We start from the raw sequence: 13,911 nt of genomic DNA, 5'->3' as shown, positions 1-13,911 counted from the left end.
ATGCTGGTCTAGAAGATGATCGGTCTAAAATTGGGTCTAGTCAACAGTTAAAATCTCCCATCACCAAAGAATAAAGATTCAGATCTGGTAAAAAGGAAAAGAACGCTCAAAGAATCCTGGATCACCTACATTTGGGGCATACACATTGGCAAATTTATTATCTAGTTTTCCTGAAACTATAACAAAACGTCCATTAGTATCAGACATTACTTTATGTTGGACAAAGGAAAGTGTACTATCTATGAGAATCGAAACTCCTCCAGATTTGGCCTAAAAAGAAGAGTGAAAACAAAGTCCGTTCCAACGGCTAAAAAAAAATTCACACGCGTCACCATACAAATTCTAACAGTTAGTGAAAGAGTGATTTGGACCTGCACACAGTGTCACTACACAAATTCACCAGGGAGCCCTGTACACAGAGTGTCACCAGACAAATTCACCAGGGACATCTGTACACACAGAGTCACACTACAAATTCACCAGAGACCCCCGTACACAGATTGTCACTATACAAATTCACCAGGGACCCCTGTAGACAGGGTGCCCCCAGACAAATTCTAACAGTCAGTGAAAAAGTTATTTGGACCTGTACACAGAGCGTCTCTATAGAAATTCACCAGGAACCCCTGTATGCAGAGGGTCACTTCCAAAATTCACCAGAGACCCCTGTTCACAGAGTGTCACTATGCAAATTCTACAGCAGCCCAGTGAAAGTGACAGGGAGAAAACAGTCTTGTGAAAGTAACAGGGAACACTGGAAATATTCAGCAGACCAGACAGCATTGTATGAGATAATAACAAAGGTAATTTTCTGGATTAATTAACTTTCATCAGACACTGCTGCACCTGATAAAGGCATTGACCTCAGAAGTTTTCTCTCAAAGACACACAGACTACTGCGGGTTTGAAGCATTTTCTTTCTGTATTTCAGATTTTCCCTGGCCTTAATATCCTACTTGAACAAATAGGGTTTGATCAGAATTCTTATGGAAGAAAATGAAGGTGCTGTGGTCAGCATTTGGGGATTGATTTAAACATATGCACATCCTTCTTTGCTACTTAAGTAACGTGTTTTACTCATTTCAACCCACCAGAGGGCAGCTGCCTTACATCTAGCCTAAACCTGATTCTCTGACACGAATGGTCAAAATAGATCCTCAAGTGGTGTAGGATTAAGCCCAATTTATACTTCTGCGCCAAATGTACACCGTAGGTACGGCGTAGACGCGTACCCTACGCTGTACTCTACGCAGAACCCTATGCCGTAGCCTAAGGCGCACCTCTCCAAAAACGTAACTACGCGTCAAGGCAACGCAGACCACAACTGTGATTGGTCTGCTTGGTAGCATCGCATTTCCTCCTATGCATTTCCGGTTGCTTCTTCTTCTCCGCCATTTCAGAATTGAGGGAGAAGAGAGAAGAACGTGAGTAGAGCATTCTTAGCTCAACATGAGCTCCAACTCCAACACGATGTGCTGTTTCAATCGCCAGTGTTCGAAGTACAGGAAGAAACTCAACACAGTGGCATAAAAACCCCATCACCAACTAGCCTTTTGGCGGTGAATTGCAGAGCGATGCGAACACACCAACGCACAAATATAAATGCTCACAACAGCCTAGGCCACTTGCGTAGGCTACGGCGTAGCCCGTATGCACAAGTATAAATCAGCCTGACCTCACACCTCACACAGCCAGTGCTGAACACTATCTGAGCAGGTACTGCATTGGTTAGATACAGAGTAAACAAACAACTCGCAGAAAAAAACCTGTAATCCGGCACACTTGAGACCTTGGTGATGTCAGATTGGCAGGTGATTTTAAAGGAATGTTACATACCAGAATTATTATTTTAAAGTGGGCCCAAAGGGAACATGGGAAACAAGCTTCAAGTAAGTTTACGGGAGCATGAGAAACAGAACCAAGGTGACTTTGAAAGGAGCACGGTAAACAGACTCAGGTGACTTAAAACAGTACACAAGAACGGGGCCTTGAGAAGTGCAAGAGAACGGTGGACTCAAGGCTTTGGTAAGTGGACAGAGTGTGGAAGCCCTGGGGAGCAAGCAGCGTGAGTGGACAGCAGTCCCCGGTGAGTGCACGGGGAGGGTGGGAACCGGGGTAACTGGTGAGTGGACGGGGAGGGTGGGGACGGGGTAACTGACGAGTGGACGGAGAGGGTGGGGACGGGGTAACTGACGAGTGGACGGGGATGGTGGGGACGGGGTAACTGACGAGTGGACGGGGAGGTTGGGGAACGGGGTAACTGGTGAGTGGACGGGGAGGGTGGTGACCGGGGTAACTGACGAGTGGACGGGAGGGTGGGGACGGGATAACTGGTGAGGGGACAGGGTAACTGATAAGTGGACAGCGAGTGGACAAAGAATATGGAAACCGGGGTCCCTGGTGAGTGGATGGGAAGAGCAGCAAACACAAGCTTGGACAGGTGCACTTGCCCATTTTGTCTCATTCCTTTCTTTCATTTGAACTGAATTCTGAACTCATTGGGATTTCTAAACAGTCTTGTTGCAGATAACCAGAGTTTTACTGTACATTTGTTAGCACTCAGTAGTAGGGAAAACAGAGAGAAGGTCTCACCTAGCTTAAGGAGACTAGAACCATGCGCAAAATCTCAAAATATGAGACAGCTTGTTTAAGGCTATGAAGAGAAATTTCTTCACTCAATGTGTTAAGAACTCTTGGATTCCTCTATCCCAGAGGTCTGTGGAGGCCCATTGTATTCACTTAAAACAGAGTTCGATAGATTTCTGGATATTGAGGGAAACAAGAGATATATTAAGGTAACAGATCAGCCATGATGTTCAAAGTGGTGGTTACAAATCAGAATATTGCAGATGCTGGAAATGTGACTTGTAAACAGACATTGGAAATGCTCATCAGGATAGAGAGCATCTGCCAAAAGAGAGGATTAACATTTCTGCTCAAAGGTCCTGAAGCTGATGTCCCAGACCTGAGCGAGGGGCTCCATATGGATAGAACTTACCTGCTGCTGGACTCCATAGAATCTTCTGTGCAGAATTTATCTTATTCAACATCCTGGCCTTCATTTTATGCAAGATATGCCTCTCCAATGTGCACCAAGTAGGTAAGGTCAGGCCTCATTGTTTGAGTGTGAAGGTCTTTAGTACGATAACGAATGATATTATCTGGTCCTAAGTTTTGTGATTCTGTGATAGTGGGAATCTCAGGAGAAAATCGAAATGGAACACCTATTCTGCACTTCTGTCTGATCATGACTCAGAGTCATAGTGCATCAAAATATATCCTTCAGCTGCCTGAGTCCATGCTGCCCACCAACCACCTATCTGCAATAATCGACTTTTATTCTTCCCACATTCCCATCAACTCCCCTACACACAATGGGCAATTTACAGTGCCCAAATGTCCTACCAATTTGCAGATCTTTAGATAGGTGGCAGAAGCCACAACACCTGGAGGTAACCCACCTGTTCATCCACAGGGAAGACTTGCAGACTCTACAAAGAATTGAACTGGGGTACCAGAGCTGTAAGGCAGCCATTCTACTCAGGGTGCACAGAATGAAGCCTTGTCCTTACCGGTCACATGCAGAGCTCCAGCATCATTGTAGATGGGGATGTTGTTCTCCAGTTGGCTGTTTAAGACTTCCTGTCAAGATGGCGTCAGCGTACAACGCTCCCTTGGTCGACATCTTCCAGGTAGCAACTGAAAGTAGCTTTTTTACTTCTTTTTCATCTGTTTTTCACCTTAAATGTGTTTCTGGGACAGTTAGAGCCTGTTATTTACAGTTTAGAGATCGTTTGAGTAACCAGCACGTTGCTGGCTCTGAGAGGATTCCGGGAAGCGAGTGCGTGCTCAGACGGCCTCGATGTGAAGAAACTTCGAGACAGGCCGCAAGCCGCTGTTTGACTCCATTTTGCTGTTTAAAGCGTCCATTAATCAAGGAAGACTGAGACATCGAGGCGAACCCAGAAAGCGAATGAGATTTTCAACACCGACCGCCTGCCTTTGGATCGCTGCCGGAGAAGGAGTCTGCGAGCGGCCTATCACCGTGTGGCTTGCTGCGGCAGGCGGGAAGGAGTCTGCGAGCGGCCTATCACCGTGTGGCTTGCTGCGGCAGGCGGGAAGGCCTCCCTGCCTCGTGTGGTGTCCCTCTCTTTCGATGAATGTGGGTGATATTGTAGGACGGTATCGTGGTTCCGCAGTTATGGATTGGACTATTTTTCAGACTATGGTTTTGATATTCTGTTTTTTTTTAAATCGCCCATTCCTTTTCCATTTTGTTGTGCAGGGGAGGGTGTTTGGGGGTTGATGTTCATTGAGCTGGGCGGGGCAGGTTGTTTTGGGGGGTCGGTGTTCCTGCTCCCTTTTGTGCAGGGGAGGGTGTTTGGGGGGCAGTTGATGATCATTGAGCTGGGCGGGGCAGGTTGTTTTGGGGTCGGTGCTCCTGCTCCCTTTTGTGCAGGGGAGGGTGTTTGGGGGTTGATGTTCATTGAGCTGGGCGGGGCAGGTTGTTTTGGGGGTCGGTGTTCCTGCTCCCTTTTGTGCAGGGGAGGGTGTTTGGGGGGCAGTTGATGATTAGGATGCCGTTCTTTTTTATACGAGTGGGGGTGATGTTTCTCTCGGGATTACTTTCATGTTCTTTCTCTGTTTCATGGCTATCTGGAGAATACAAATTTCAGAGTTGTATACAGATGCATGCCTTGATAATAAATGAACCTTTGAATCTTTGACTAAAGATTAGGTATGGAAAGATTGCCAGGCTTTGATCTATTGCTGCTTTTATGCTGATGAGCATGCCCGTGGCCCTGCCTTCATCAGGTTAGAATCTCAGTTTTAAGTATGCCTAGTACTGCTGCCTATCGAAACAGGAATCATTCTTGGCTCAGTGGTAATAGTAGGGTGGGTGGGGGGAGAAATACTGAGTCACGAGGTTACAGTTTGTGATGGTGTACTTCACTGCCTCTACTGGCAGTCCATAATACCTCGTGGATGACCTGTTTTGAGCTGCCATATCTATCACTGCTAGGTGCTGAGGACAAAGTCAAGTGGGCTTTATTAGTTCACTCACTACCTGCGACAAACCCAAAATGGCATTGCAACCTTCAGGACTTTCCCCACTCATCTCACTGAAGTCCCCCGAATACATTTTGCTTCTTCCCAGTGTTGTTGAACAAAATGAAGCACTGATTTGTCAGCTAAGAGAAGATGACAGCTGGTAATCAGAAGGAGTATTCTTTCCCCTTGTTTGGCCTCTTGTCATAAATGAACTCCTCGAATCTGGAGTCAATGCTGAGGAATTCCAAGGCTACATCCTCCTGCCTGCATTTTACCATAGCAGCCCCTTGCCCTTGTCTGCTACCCAGACACGTTGTGGTGAGGGGTGAGTCCATTTGAGGGCTCTTTATGTAGAAGTCATCCCCCTTACATTGAGAATTTCAGCGAGAGAGCAATCAAGCTTATGCAACAGGATTTTAAACAGGGTCACAGATTCCTGGGCTGCTTATAATTCCTGCACACTGGATGTGCCTGTGGAATGTAGGAGGTTTTAGTCAGAGTATTTGAAAGAGTTGCTCATCAGCTTGTGGCTTCACTTCAGTTCCGGGTTCATGATCACCTGATGCAGAGAGGGTTGGCCAGCAGGATCTCCTTGATAGTTAAATATTGGGCATACCTAAGGTGGCCATTCACAGGTCGAGGCAGTGGGTGGGTTGTCAGAGAATTTATCCATGCTTACTACCTCTCTTTTCTGAGGCTGGGTTTTGTGCTCAGATGAGGGAGCATGTGGTATTCCTTGGAAGTCTTTTGAAATCTTTGGGCGGGGGTTGGAGTTCACTCTGACAGGATGGATAACATTTTAATTGTTTTAACAAAAGCAAAAACAAAAAACAATTCAAAAGGGAGTTTGAGGAATGGGATGGCTATAGGGTAGAGTTTCCTTTTCATCACTGGAATAAAGACTCTGAACGCTCCCCAAAATGATCTTTCTATTTCCTACCAGCAATCCTAAAACTTGGTGGTGCACTCACGTTGACCTCGAGATATTCAAAGCACCACCTGACAAATAGATGGAGCTTTACTGCTGAAATGTGAACTTCAGCCAGTGAGCTGAAGTTAACTGCATGGAAAGATAACAATGACCAGGCAGAACAACACATTTATTGGAGCAAAGACGGTGCTGTAAATAAACCCGGGATGTACCTGAGATCCATTTGCTGCTGATGAAAGAGAGAGCCATAAATTCTCTCGTCCTTCTTGTAGGGTGGTCTGGAAGTGGTAGGAATCGATGCTCGTGAAAGGAGAGAGTGTGATGGACAATCTCAGCTGACGTAGGGCACGGAATCTGTTCTGCAAGTGAAATGATTCATATGCCTGCAAACAGAAAACACCAATACAGACTTCAACAATTTAAACACACGGGTGAATTGGTACAAGTGAAGTGATTCATATGCCTGCAAACAGAAAACATCAATTCAGACTGAAAGCAGACTTCAACAATTTAAACACGGGTGAATTGGTACAAGCTGAAGAGACAGCCCAGTAACTCCTCCTCCCCTCTGCAATCTCATTGTTGCTGCAACTTCATCACATTTCAGAAAAACAATGGGGAGGGGAGGGGAGGGGAAAAGTGAGTCCCTCAGCAGTGCTCACACTCTTAATAATATCCTTCTATCAATACCACCCTCCATTAGCACACCCTCAGCATCTCCAACATAACAGTTCCGCACTGCACTCCCCAACAGTCCTATGTGCCCTCAGTAGTGTTCCTTTGACAGTCCAGCCCTCCTGCAGCACTGTGCCTTTATCAGTCTAGCATGCCTTCGATGGTGCCCCTGTAGCAATGCAGAGCTTCCTCAGCACAGTCCCACTGACAGTCCAGCAATAATTCAGCACTGCCGACCCACACTCCCTCAGTTCTGCCACTCTATCAGCTCAGGATGCTCCAAGCACTGGTTTTTGAACTATCCTCTGCTCTCTTAGTACTCCTGTTCTGACAATCCTGCATTCATTGAATACCATCCCTCAGCAGTCCAGCAGTCTTTCAGCTCCACCTCCTCAACCATCCAACACTGCTTCAGCATTGCCCTTCTGTCAATCCAACACTCTCTCAGTATTGTCACTCCAAAAGTGACCGTTCCCTCAGCACTGTCCCTCCAGCAGTACAGTACTCCCTCAAACATATCCCTCTGAATGTTACTTCAGTGACATGCTTCCAACGCTGACCCTTCCAACAGGCCATAGTTCCCAGCACAGTTACTCCAACAACGTCAACATCTCATCACCTCACCTCCAACAGATTAGTGCTCTTTCAGGACTGCTTCTCTGATAGTCCAACACTCCTTCAGAAATTCCCATGGCCTTCACTCCAATTATCCAATTATCATTGTGAGTTTAGAAGAATGAGAGGTGATTAACTTGTAAAGTATAATATTCTTATCAGGGATAAAAAGAAGATGCAGAGTTGAAATTTCCCTGCCTGGAATATCCAGAATTAGGAATCGCATCCTCAAAATAGGGAATTAAGACAATAAATGTCATATCCTACTGGGTAATGGATCTTTGGAATTCAGGATCTGGAATTCCATGGGAGGCTCAATCACTAAGTATATTGATGACAGAGATTGAAAGAGTTCTAGATTTTAAGGAGATGAACGAAAACAGGATTAGCTCAGGAATGTGGCACTGAAGTAAAGGTTAAATCTCATTATTATTGAATGGTAGTGTGGGCATGAGGGGCCATATGGCTTCTTCCTATTCCTTCTGTGTTAATCCAATGCCCTTTTTTTTTACTACAACTCGTACGGCGGAGAGCCTCTGTACTGCTTTCTTAGTGTCAGCCTGAGCTGACTCCATGGATCAAATGTTTCCCAGTGTGAGATACTGCTGGGTGTGAGGCTGGCAGTGTGCCCTGGAGCTCTATGCTATTCACAGCCAACGACTTCATAAGGTGTGGGGAAGGGTCATGGGGGAGAGGGGAGAAATGCGGTCTCTGATGCCTTCTGGAACCAAAACAAATTCAGAAGGTGATGAGCTGTTTTCAGTTTACAACAGCATCCACATGCACTGTCCAACAACTCCCCTCTCTCCACTGGTATGTGAACACAGCTGACTGCAAAAGGTCATCACACCTAAGGAATAATGAGTACACCATTCAGCTCTGCCCCTCTGTTTATTAGGATAATGATTAATCATTAACCTCACGTTCCTGCTCTAGTTCCCTAACTCTCGTTTTGCCTGTGTAAGGGGGTTCTCTGTAATGCTAACTACTCAGGCTGATAAAATGGCTTCTCTGTAATGCTAACTGCTGAGGTAATGGGTTTTTCTGTAGCTGCGATGTTTGGATTATAACTACAGATAACGGGGAACTAACCAATGGGGGGACATGTTGTTCTATCTTGTATGTCTGGGAAACGAGCTGGTTCGCGGTCTTTTCGTCAAGGAGAGGAGAAGAGGAAGGACGCACGTGGAGCGCTCTGGTAGACCACCGGGAGTGGTCTCAGCCGAGGGGCAACGGAGTTCGGAGGAGATCGGTTGGTGGAAAGGAGACCTGGTTCCGTGAGCTCCAACAAATTTACTTGTGCACAGACTGTTTAAAACCAAATAAAGAGGCCCTTTTTCTTTTCTATTTTGTTTCTCTACTAACCACATAGTCACCGAAAGATTTATAAAGTGTAATCATTTTATCGCCTATTGTGTACTGTCTGATTTTTGAATTGTGGGTCTATACTAGGGTACATTACACAGCATCCACAGAAATTTGATTACTCAGGTTGGCGGGGCTGAAGGCTGCTTCCCCTGGACAAACACGAGCTGAGCGAGCCTGAGGCTTACATTTGGGGGCTCGTCCGGGAGTCAATCCTATTGGATGCTGTATGAGCACCCTGTTTAAATTACTGTTATTATGGATGCAGCTGAGTTCGAGTGCTGATGTGCAGCTGTAGGCCTGCCAGTGAGTGATGCACGCATGTTGAGTGGAGTAGAGGTTAGTGTTTCTTCAATTTTTGAGTATGGTTAAAGCTGTTAGCAAAGTTGAAATCGTATCACGAAAGTATGATAAAGAGACGAGATCTGGTGTTGGTGCAGACAAGCATGGATGTACGGGGGTGGGGGGGGGGGGGAGGGTGGAGCTACCAGAGTTTATTGGTGACCTAGCAGAGGCATGTGCAAACTGTCAGGGAGGGAGAGGCTGGAGCTCAGCGAGCTGAGTTGCCGGCAGCTAGGGGCGGAGATTTGAGGGAACGAGTTCTCTTATTACTGAGGGATGAGGGGAAAGAGTGGTCGGATTTGGAAAGTTTGATTAGTTCCCGTCCCCCAGCGAAAGGTGAGGGCTCTCAGTTGACATCTGCCATTACCCCCCGGCGAGAAAAGCAGAGGGGCCCCGCCAGAAGCTAAGAACTTTCTCTGGAATAACACCCACCCCCGAAGGTGAAGAGGATTATGAGACGTGGGTGGAGCAAACCTCACAGTTGTTAGGTGAGTGGCAGTGCTCGGATGACGAAAAGCGACAGAGATTGGTTGAAAGTTTGCGGGGGGGCTGGTGGCAGCTGAGGTAGTACGAGGTGCGAAGGTTAACCAGCCCTTGGCCTCCCTTGCTGACTATTTGGATGCCTTGGGTTGACCAGGAGTTCCTGGGAGCTCCTTGGGGAGGTTTCAAAACATGGGTCTGGAGAAGGGTGAGGAGCTCTCCGCGTACCTTTTCCAGCCAGAGAGACAGCTCAATGGGCTGCGGCGCCGGGGGGGGGAGGAGCATCATTCGGGCTGAGGAGGTGGATCAGTTAAGGACGGACCAGGTAACTAGGGGCGCCCAGGCTGAGGACGAGATTGTTTGGAGTCTCCGGCAGTCCTATAAAATGCGGCCCCTCCATCATTCGTTCAGCTGATCAGAGAGGTGCGGACGGATGAGAAGGCGTTGGTCCTGCAGAAAGACTCTGTCAGCAGGGTGTAGTCCTCAGTTGTAGCCCCTTGTGGTGAAGGGATCCGAGCCAGCTCCACCTGGGAGGTGGTGGCAGAGCTGAGAACTGAGAGGTCAAGGGGGTTCAGGGTAGGTGTGGACCCTTCGTATGATAGGACTGGTAAGGAGGGGCCCCCCCCCTTAGGGGACAGACCGCACAGAGGGCTGCGGGTGGCAGGCGTTCCGCGAGAGGAGGGGCGACTGGTAGCGTGTGCTATAACTGTGGGAAAGAGGGACACTTTCGGCGGGAATGTGAGCGGCTGGTCGCGTGTGCTATAACTGGGGAAGAGGGACACTTCCAAAGAGAATTTGAATGGCAGGAAGCCCCTCGGAGAGCGAGCCCCCGGGTATCCAAGCAGGGAGAGGTGTCGGGAAACTTAGTGGAGACCCAGTGAGAGAACGGCCTGGTGTCTCTGGGGGAACACGTTCCCAGCAATGTACCAAGGAACTCCTGAAAGCAAAAGACCCTATTCCTGATGGATTAGTGGGACCCCGATCCAGCGTGTTGCTACGGATAGAGGGAATCTATGCTAAAGCCATACTCGACACAGAGGTGCAGGTCACGTTACTGTACCATTCATTCTACCGTCAATATCTGAAGCATTTGCCCTTGACCCCATTCAATGCACTGGAGATTTGGGGTACCAGTGTTGGTGATTACCCATACGATAGTTATTTGTCAGTGAGATTGGAGTTTTTGGAGGTCAGTATGGGAGTGTCTGAAGTTCTTGAGACATTGGTGCTGGTTCGTCCGGATCCGGTTGAGACGGGCAGCGTTTCCATTCTGGTGGGGACCAGCATCCCTCTTGTACGAAGGCTCCTGGGGGCCTGTAAGGAGAAGGTGGGGGAAAGCTTTTTGGGACCCTATCTGTACACCCAGTGTTTCGAGCTGCATTTGAGGAAGTGCGTGGCCGCAGTGGGCCGGATACTGAATTTAAACGAGGGACTGTGTTGTGCAGCCAGTCAAAGCCTAAGGTGATATGGCCAGGGGAAGTGGTGAGAGTACGGTAGGGCGAGGCCTTCTTATGGACCTCGAAGGGGAATCTCGATTTCCAGCTGGGGTGCTGGTGAGACCCGAGTTGCAGAGGCTCTCAGTGGTACAGGTGAGCAGAATGGCTATGATTGTCAGGAACACTACGAAGAGAGAGCACCTTTAAGAGAGGGATGCCCTGGTGCACTTGTTCCCGGTGACGGTGATGTCTAGCACCCCCGTGAGGCCCACTGGGGAGAAAAGGGAAAAGCTGACTGCTGAGACCTTTAACTTTAGGGTCTCTCCTGTGCCGCTGGGTTGGAAACGGAGGCTGGTGGAGAAGATGTTGAAGTTGGAAGGTGTCTTTTCCCTTGGCGAGTTTGATGTGTGTTGTTCCAAGAGCACTCAGCACACTATCTAGGTGTCTGAGGACACCCCGTTTAGGGAGAGGTCGCGGCGACTGGCCCCTGCAGACGTGGAAGGCGTGTGGCAGCGCTTGCACAAGTTGAAGAAAGCTGGGATTATCACAGAGTCCCAAAGCCCCTATACGTCCCCAATGGTAGTGGCTCGGAAGAAAAGTGGGAAGGTACGTGTGTGTGTGTGGACTACAGGACCCTGAACAGACGCACCGTCCATGACCAGTATACAGTCCTGAGGGTCGAAAACGCACTGGCCTGTTTGAGTGGGGCAAAGTGGTTCAGTGTGCTGGACCTGAGGAGTGGATATTATCAGATCCCGATGAGTGAGGCCGATAAAGAGAAGACGGCATTTATACGTCCCCTGGGATTCTTCCAGTTCGAACGGATGCCCCAAGGCATATCGGGAGCCCCTGCCACCTTCCAGAGGGTCATGGAGAAGACGGTGGGGGATATGATCTTGCTTGAAGTGCTGGTATATTTGGATGACTTGATAGTATTTGGGCCCACCTTGGAAGAACGTGAGGCAAGGCTACTGAAGGTGCTAGGGCGACTGAAGGAGGAAGGGTTAAAATTTTCCCTGGACAAGTGCCAGTTTTGCAAGACGTCTGTCAGTTATGTCGGGCATATAATCTCATGAGATGGAGTGGCTACAGACCCGGCTAAGATAGAACCGGTGACTATGGGGCTGCGGCCCCAGACTGTGAGTGCTCTGCGCTCATTCCTGGGGTCCTGTGGGTATTATCGGAGATCCGTGAAGGGCTACGCCAAAGTGAGTCACCCCTTGAACCAGCTTCTGTGTGGTTACCCTCCCTTGGGGAAGAAAGGGAAAAAAGGACGGGAGGTTGGCGATATCTAAACCCTTCGGAGCCCTATGGACAGAAGTGGGATGCAAAATGTGAGGAGGTTTTTCCATCGCTGAAGGAGTTGCTGACCCAGGCACCGGTGCTGACTTTTGCAGACCCCCAATTGCCGTATGTTCTGCACACTGATGCCAGCCGAGAGGGGCGAGGGGCATCCTGTATCAGGATCAGGGCACCGGGTTGAGGCCTGTGGCAGCTGTCAGCCAGAGTTTGTCGCACTCTGAGAGAAACTATCCCAATCACAAGTTGGAATTCCTGGCGTTGAAATGGGCGATGGTGGATAAGCTAAGTGACTATCTCTACGTGGCCCAGTTTGAGGTGAGGACGGATAACAATCCTCTCATTTATATCCTGAACTCACCGAAACTGGACGCCACAGTCCATTGGTGGTTGGTAGCATTGTCCGTATATGATTTCAGCCTGAAGTACTGGCCGGGGAGCCGGAACATCGATGCGGATGTTTTGTCCCGATGGGTGCATGAGGGATTGGACAGGGACGAGGATGAGGAGTGGGAGAGCATTCTTGCGCCTGGGATGAAGGCCATGTGTCAGTTTGTGATCGCCGTGAAGGCCGAGGACAAGGTGAGGCCGGATCAAGCAGTGAATCAACTGAGGGTTTCTGATGACACTCTGCCCCCGTTTACTGTAACCTGACTGGTCTGAAGACCAAGCAGTTGCCTGAATTGAGTTCTGGGGAAGTGGCAGCTGCTTAGCAAGATGACCTGGGCATTGGCACTATTTGGTACGTGGTTAAAAAGGGGGATATGGCTCAGGTGGAGAAGACGAAACACGTTTCGGTGCCTTCACTACTGAAAGAATGGCCCCAGTTGAAGAACCAAACCTAATACCAGGTCACGTCACCCCTAGGCCGACCTCGGCGTTGCCAGCTGGTCCTACCTGAGAAGTATTGGAGGATTGTGTTGAGGTCACTTCATGATGATCCTGGACATTTGGGGGTGGAAAAGACCTATGGATTGCTCAGAGACCGGTATTACTGGCCCCGAATGAAGTCGGAGGTAGAAAAGTACTGCAAGTCGTGCATTCACTGCATATGGCGGAAGTCACTGCCTGCACAGGTAGCCCTTGCAGAGTGCAGGGCCCCTGGACCTGGTGTGTATGGATCTCCTGTCCACAGAACCTGATGCCAGCAACACGGCGAATATCTTAGTCATCACGGACCACTACACTAGGTATGCTCAGGCTTTTCCTACCAAGGACCAGAAGGCGCCTATGGTGGCAAAAGTGTTACGGGAGAAGTGTTTTGTTCATTACAGCCTTCCCAGGCGGATACATAGTGACCAGGGACAGGACTTCAAGAGTAGACTCATCTATGAGTTACTGGGCATGCTTGGAGTTGAGAAATCGAGGACCACGGCCTATCACCCACAGGGGGATCCCCAGCCTGAGAGGTTTAATCAGACCCTGCTAGACATGCTCGGGACCCTAGAGATCAGCAAGAGCAGGTGGAGTCAACATATTGGGCATCTGGTTCACTGTTACAACTGCACATGAAGTGACACTACTGGGTACTCGCCCTATTATCTGATGTTTGGGCGCAAGGCCAGCTTGCCCACTGACCTTTGTTTTGGGACTGACGCGGGTAAACACACCACCAAAGCATTATCTGAAGTATGTGTCTGACATGAGAAAAGAGCTGAAAAGGGCGTATGAGCTGGCTGGGGTGGCGGCTGCCAAACAGAATCGGGGAAATAAGAG

At 48.8% G+C, this 13,911-nt stretch overlaps 1 protein-coding gene across 1 annotated transcript in view; it reads right to left on the bottom strand.

The window, feature by feature from the left end:
* LOC140205488 (SITS-binding protein) overlaps positions 1 to 13,911 on the bottom strand; it is a 172,925-nt gene that overhangs the window by 52,787 nt on the left and 106,227 nt on the right. The window contains exon 5 of the mRNA XM_072273101.1: positions 6,196 to 6,366. Within this exon, the coding sequence (XP_072129202.1) occupies positions 6,196 to 6,366 (171 nt within the window). The remainder of the gene's footprint in view (positions 1 to 6,195; positions 6,367 to 13,911) is intronic.

Source organism: Mobula birostris, chromosome 11 (genome assembly GCF_030028105.1).
Source record: "Mobula birostris isolate sMobBir1 chromosome 11, sMobBir1.hap1, whole genome shotgun sequence".
Classification (NCBI taxonomy): Eukaryota; Metazoa; Chordata; class Chondrichthyes; order Myliobatiformes; family Myliobatidae; genus Mobula; species Mobula birostris.
Note: the sequence above shows the minus strand (reverse complement) of the source record. Positions and strands in the feature narration are given on the sequence as shown.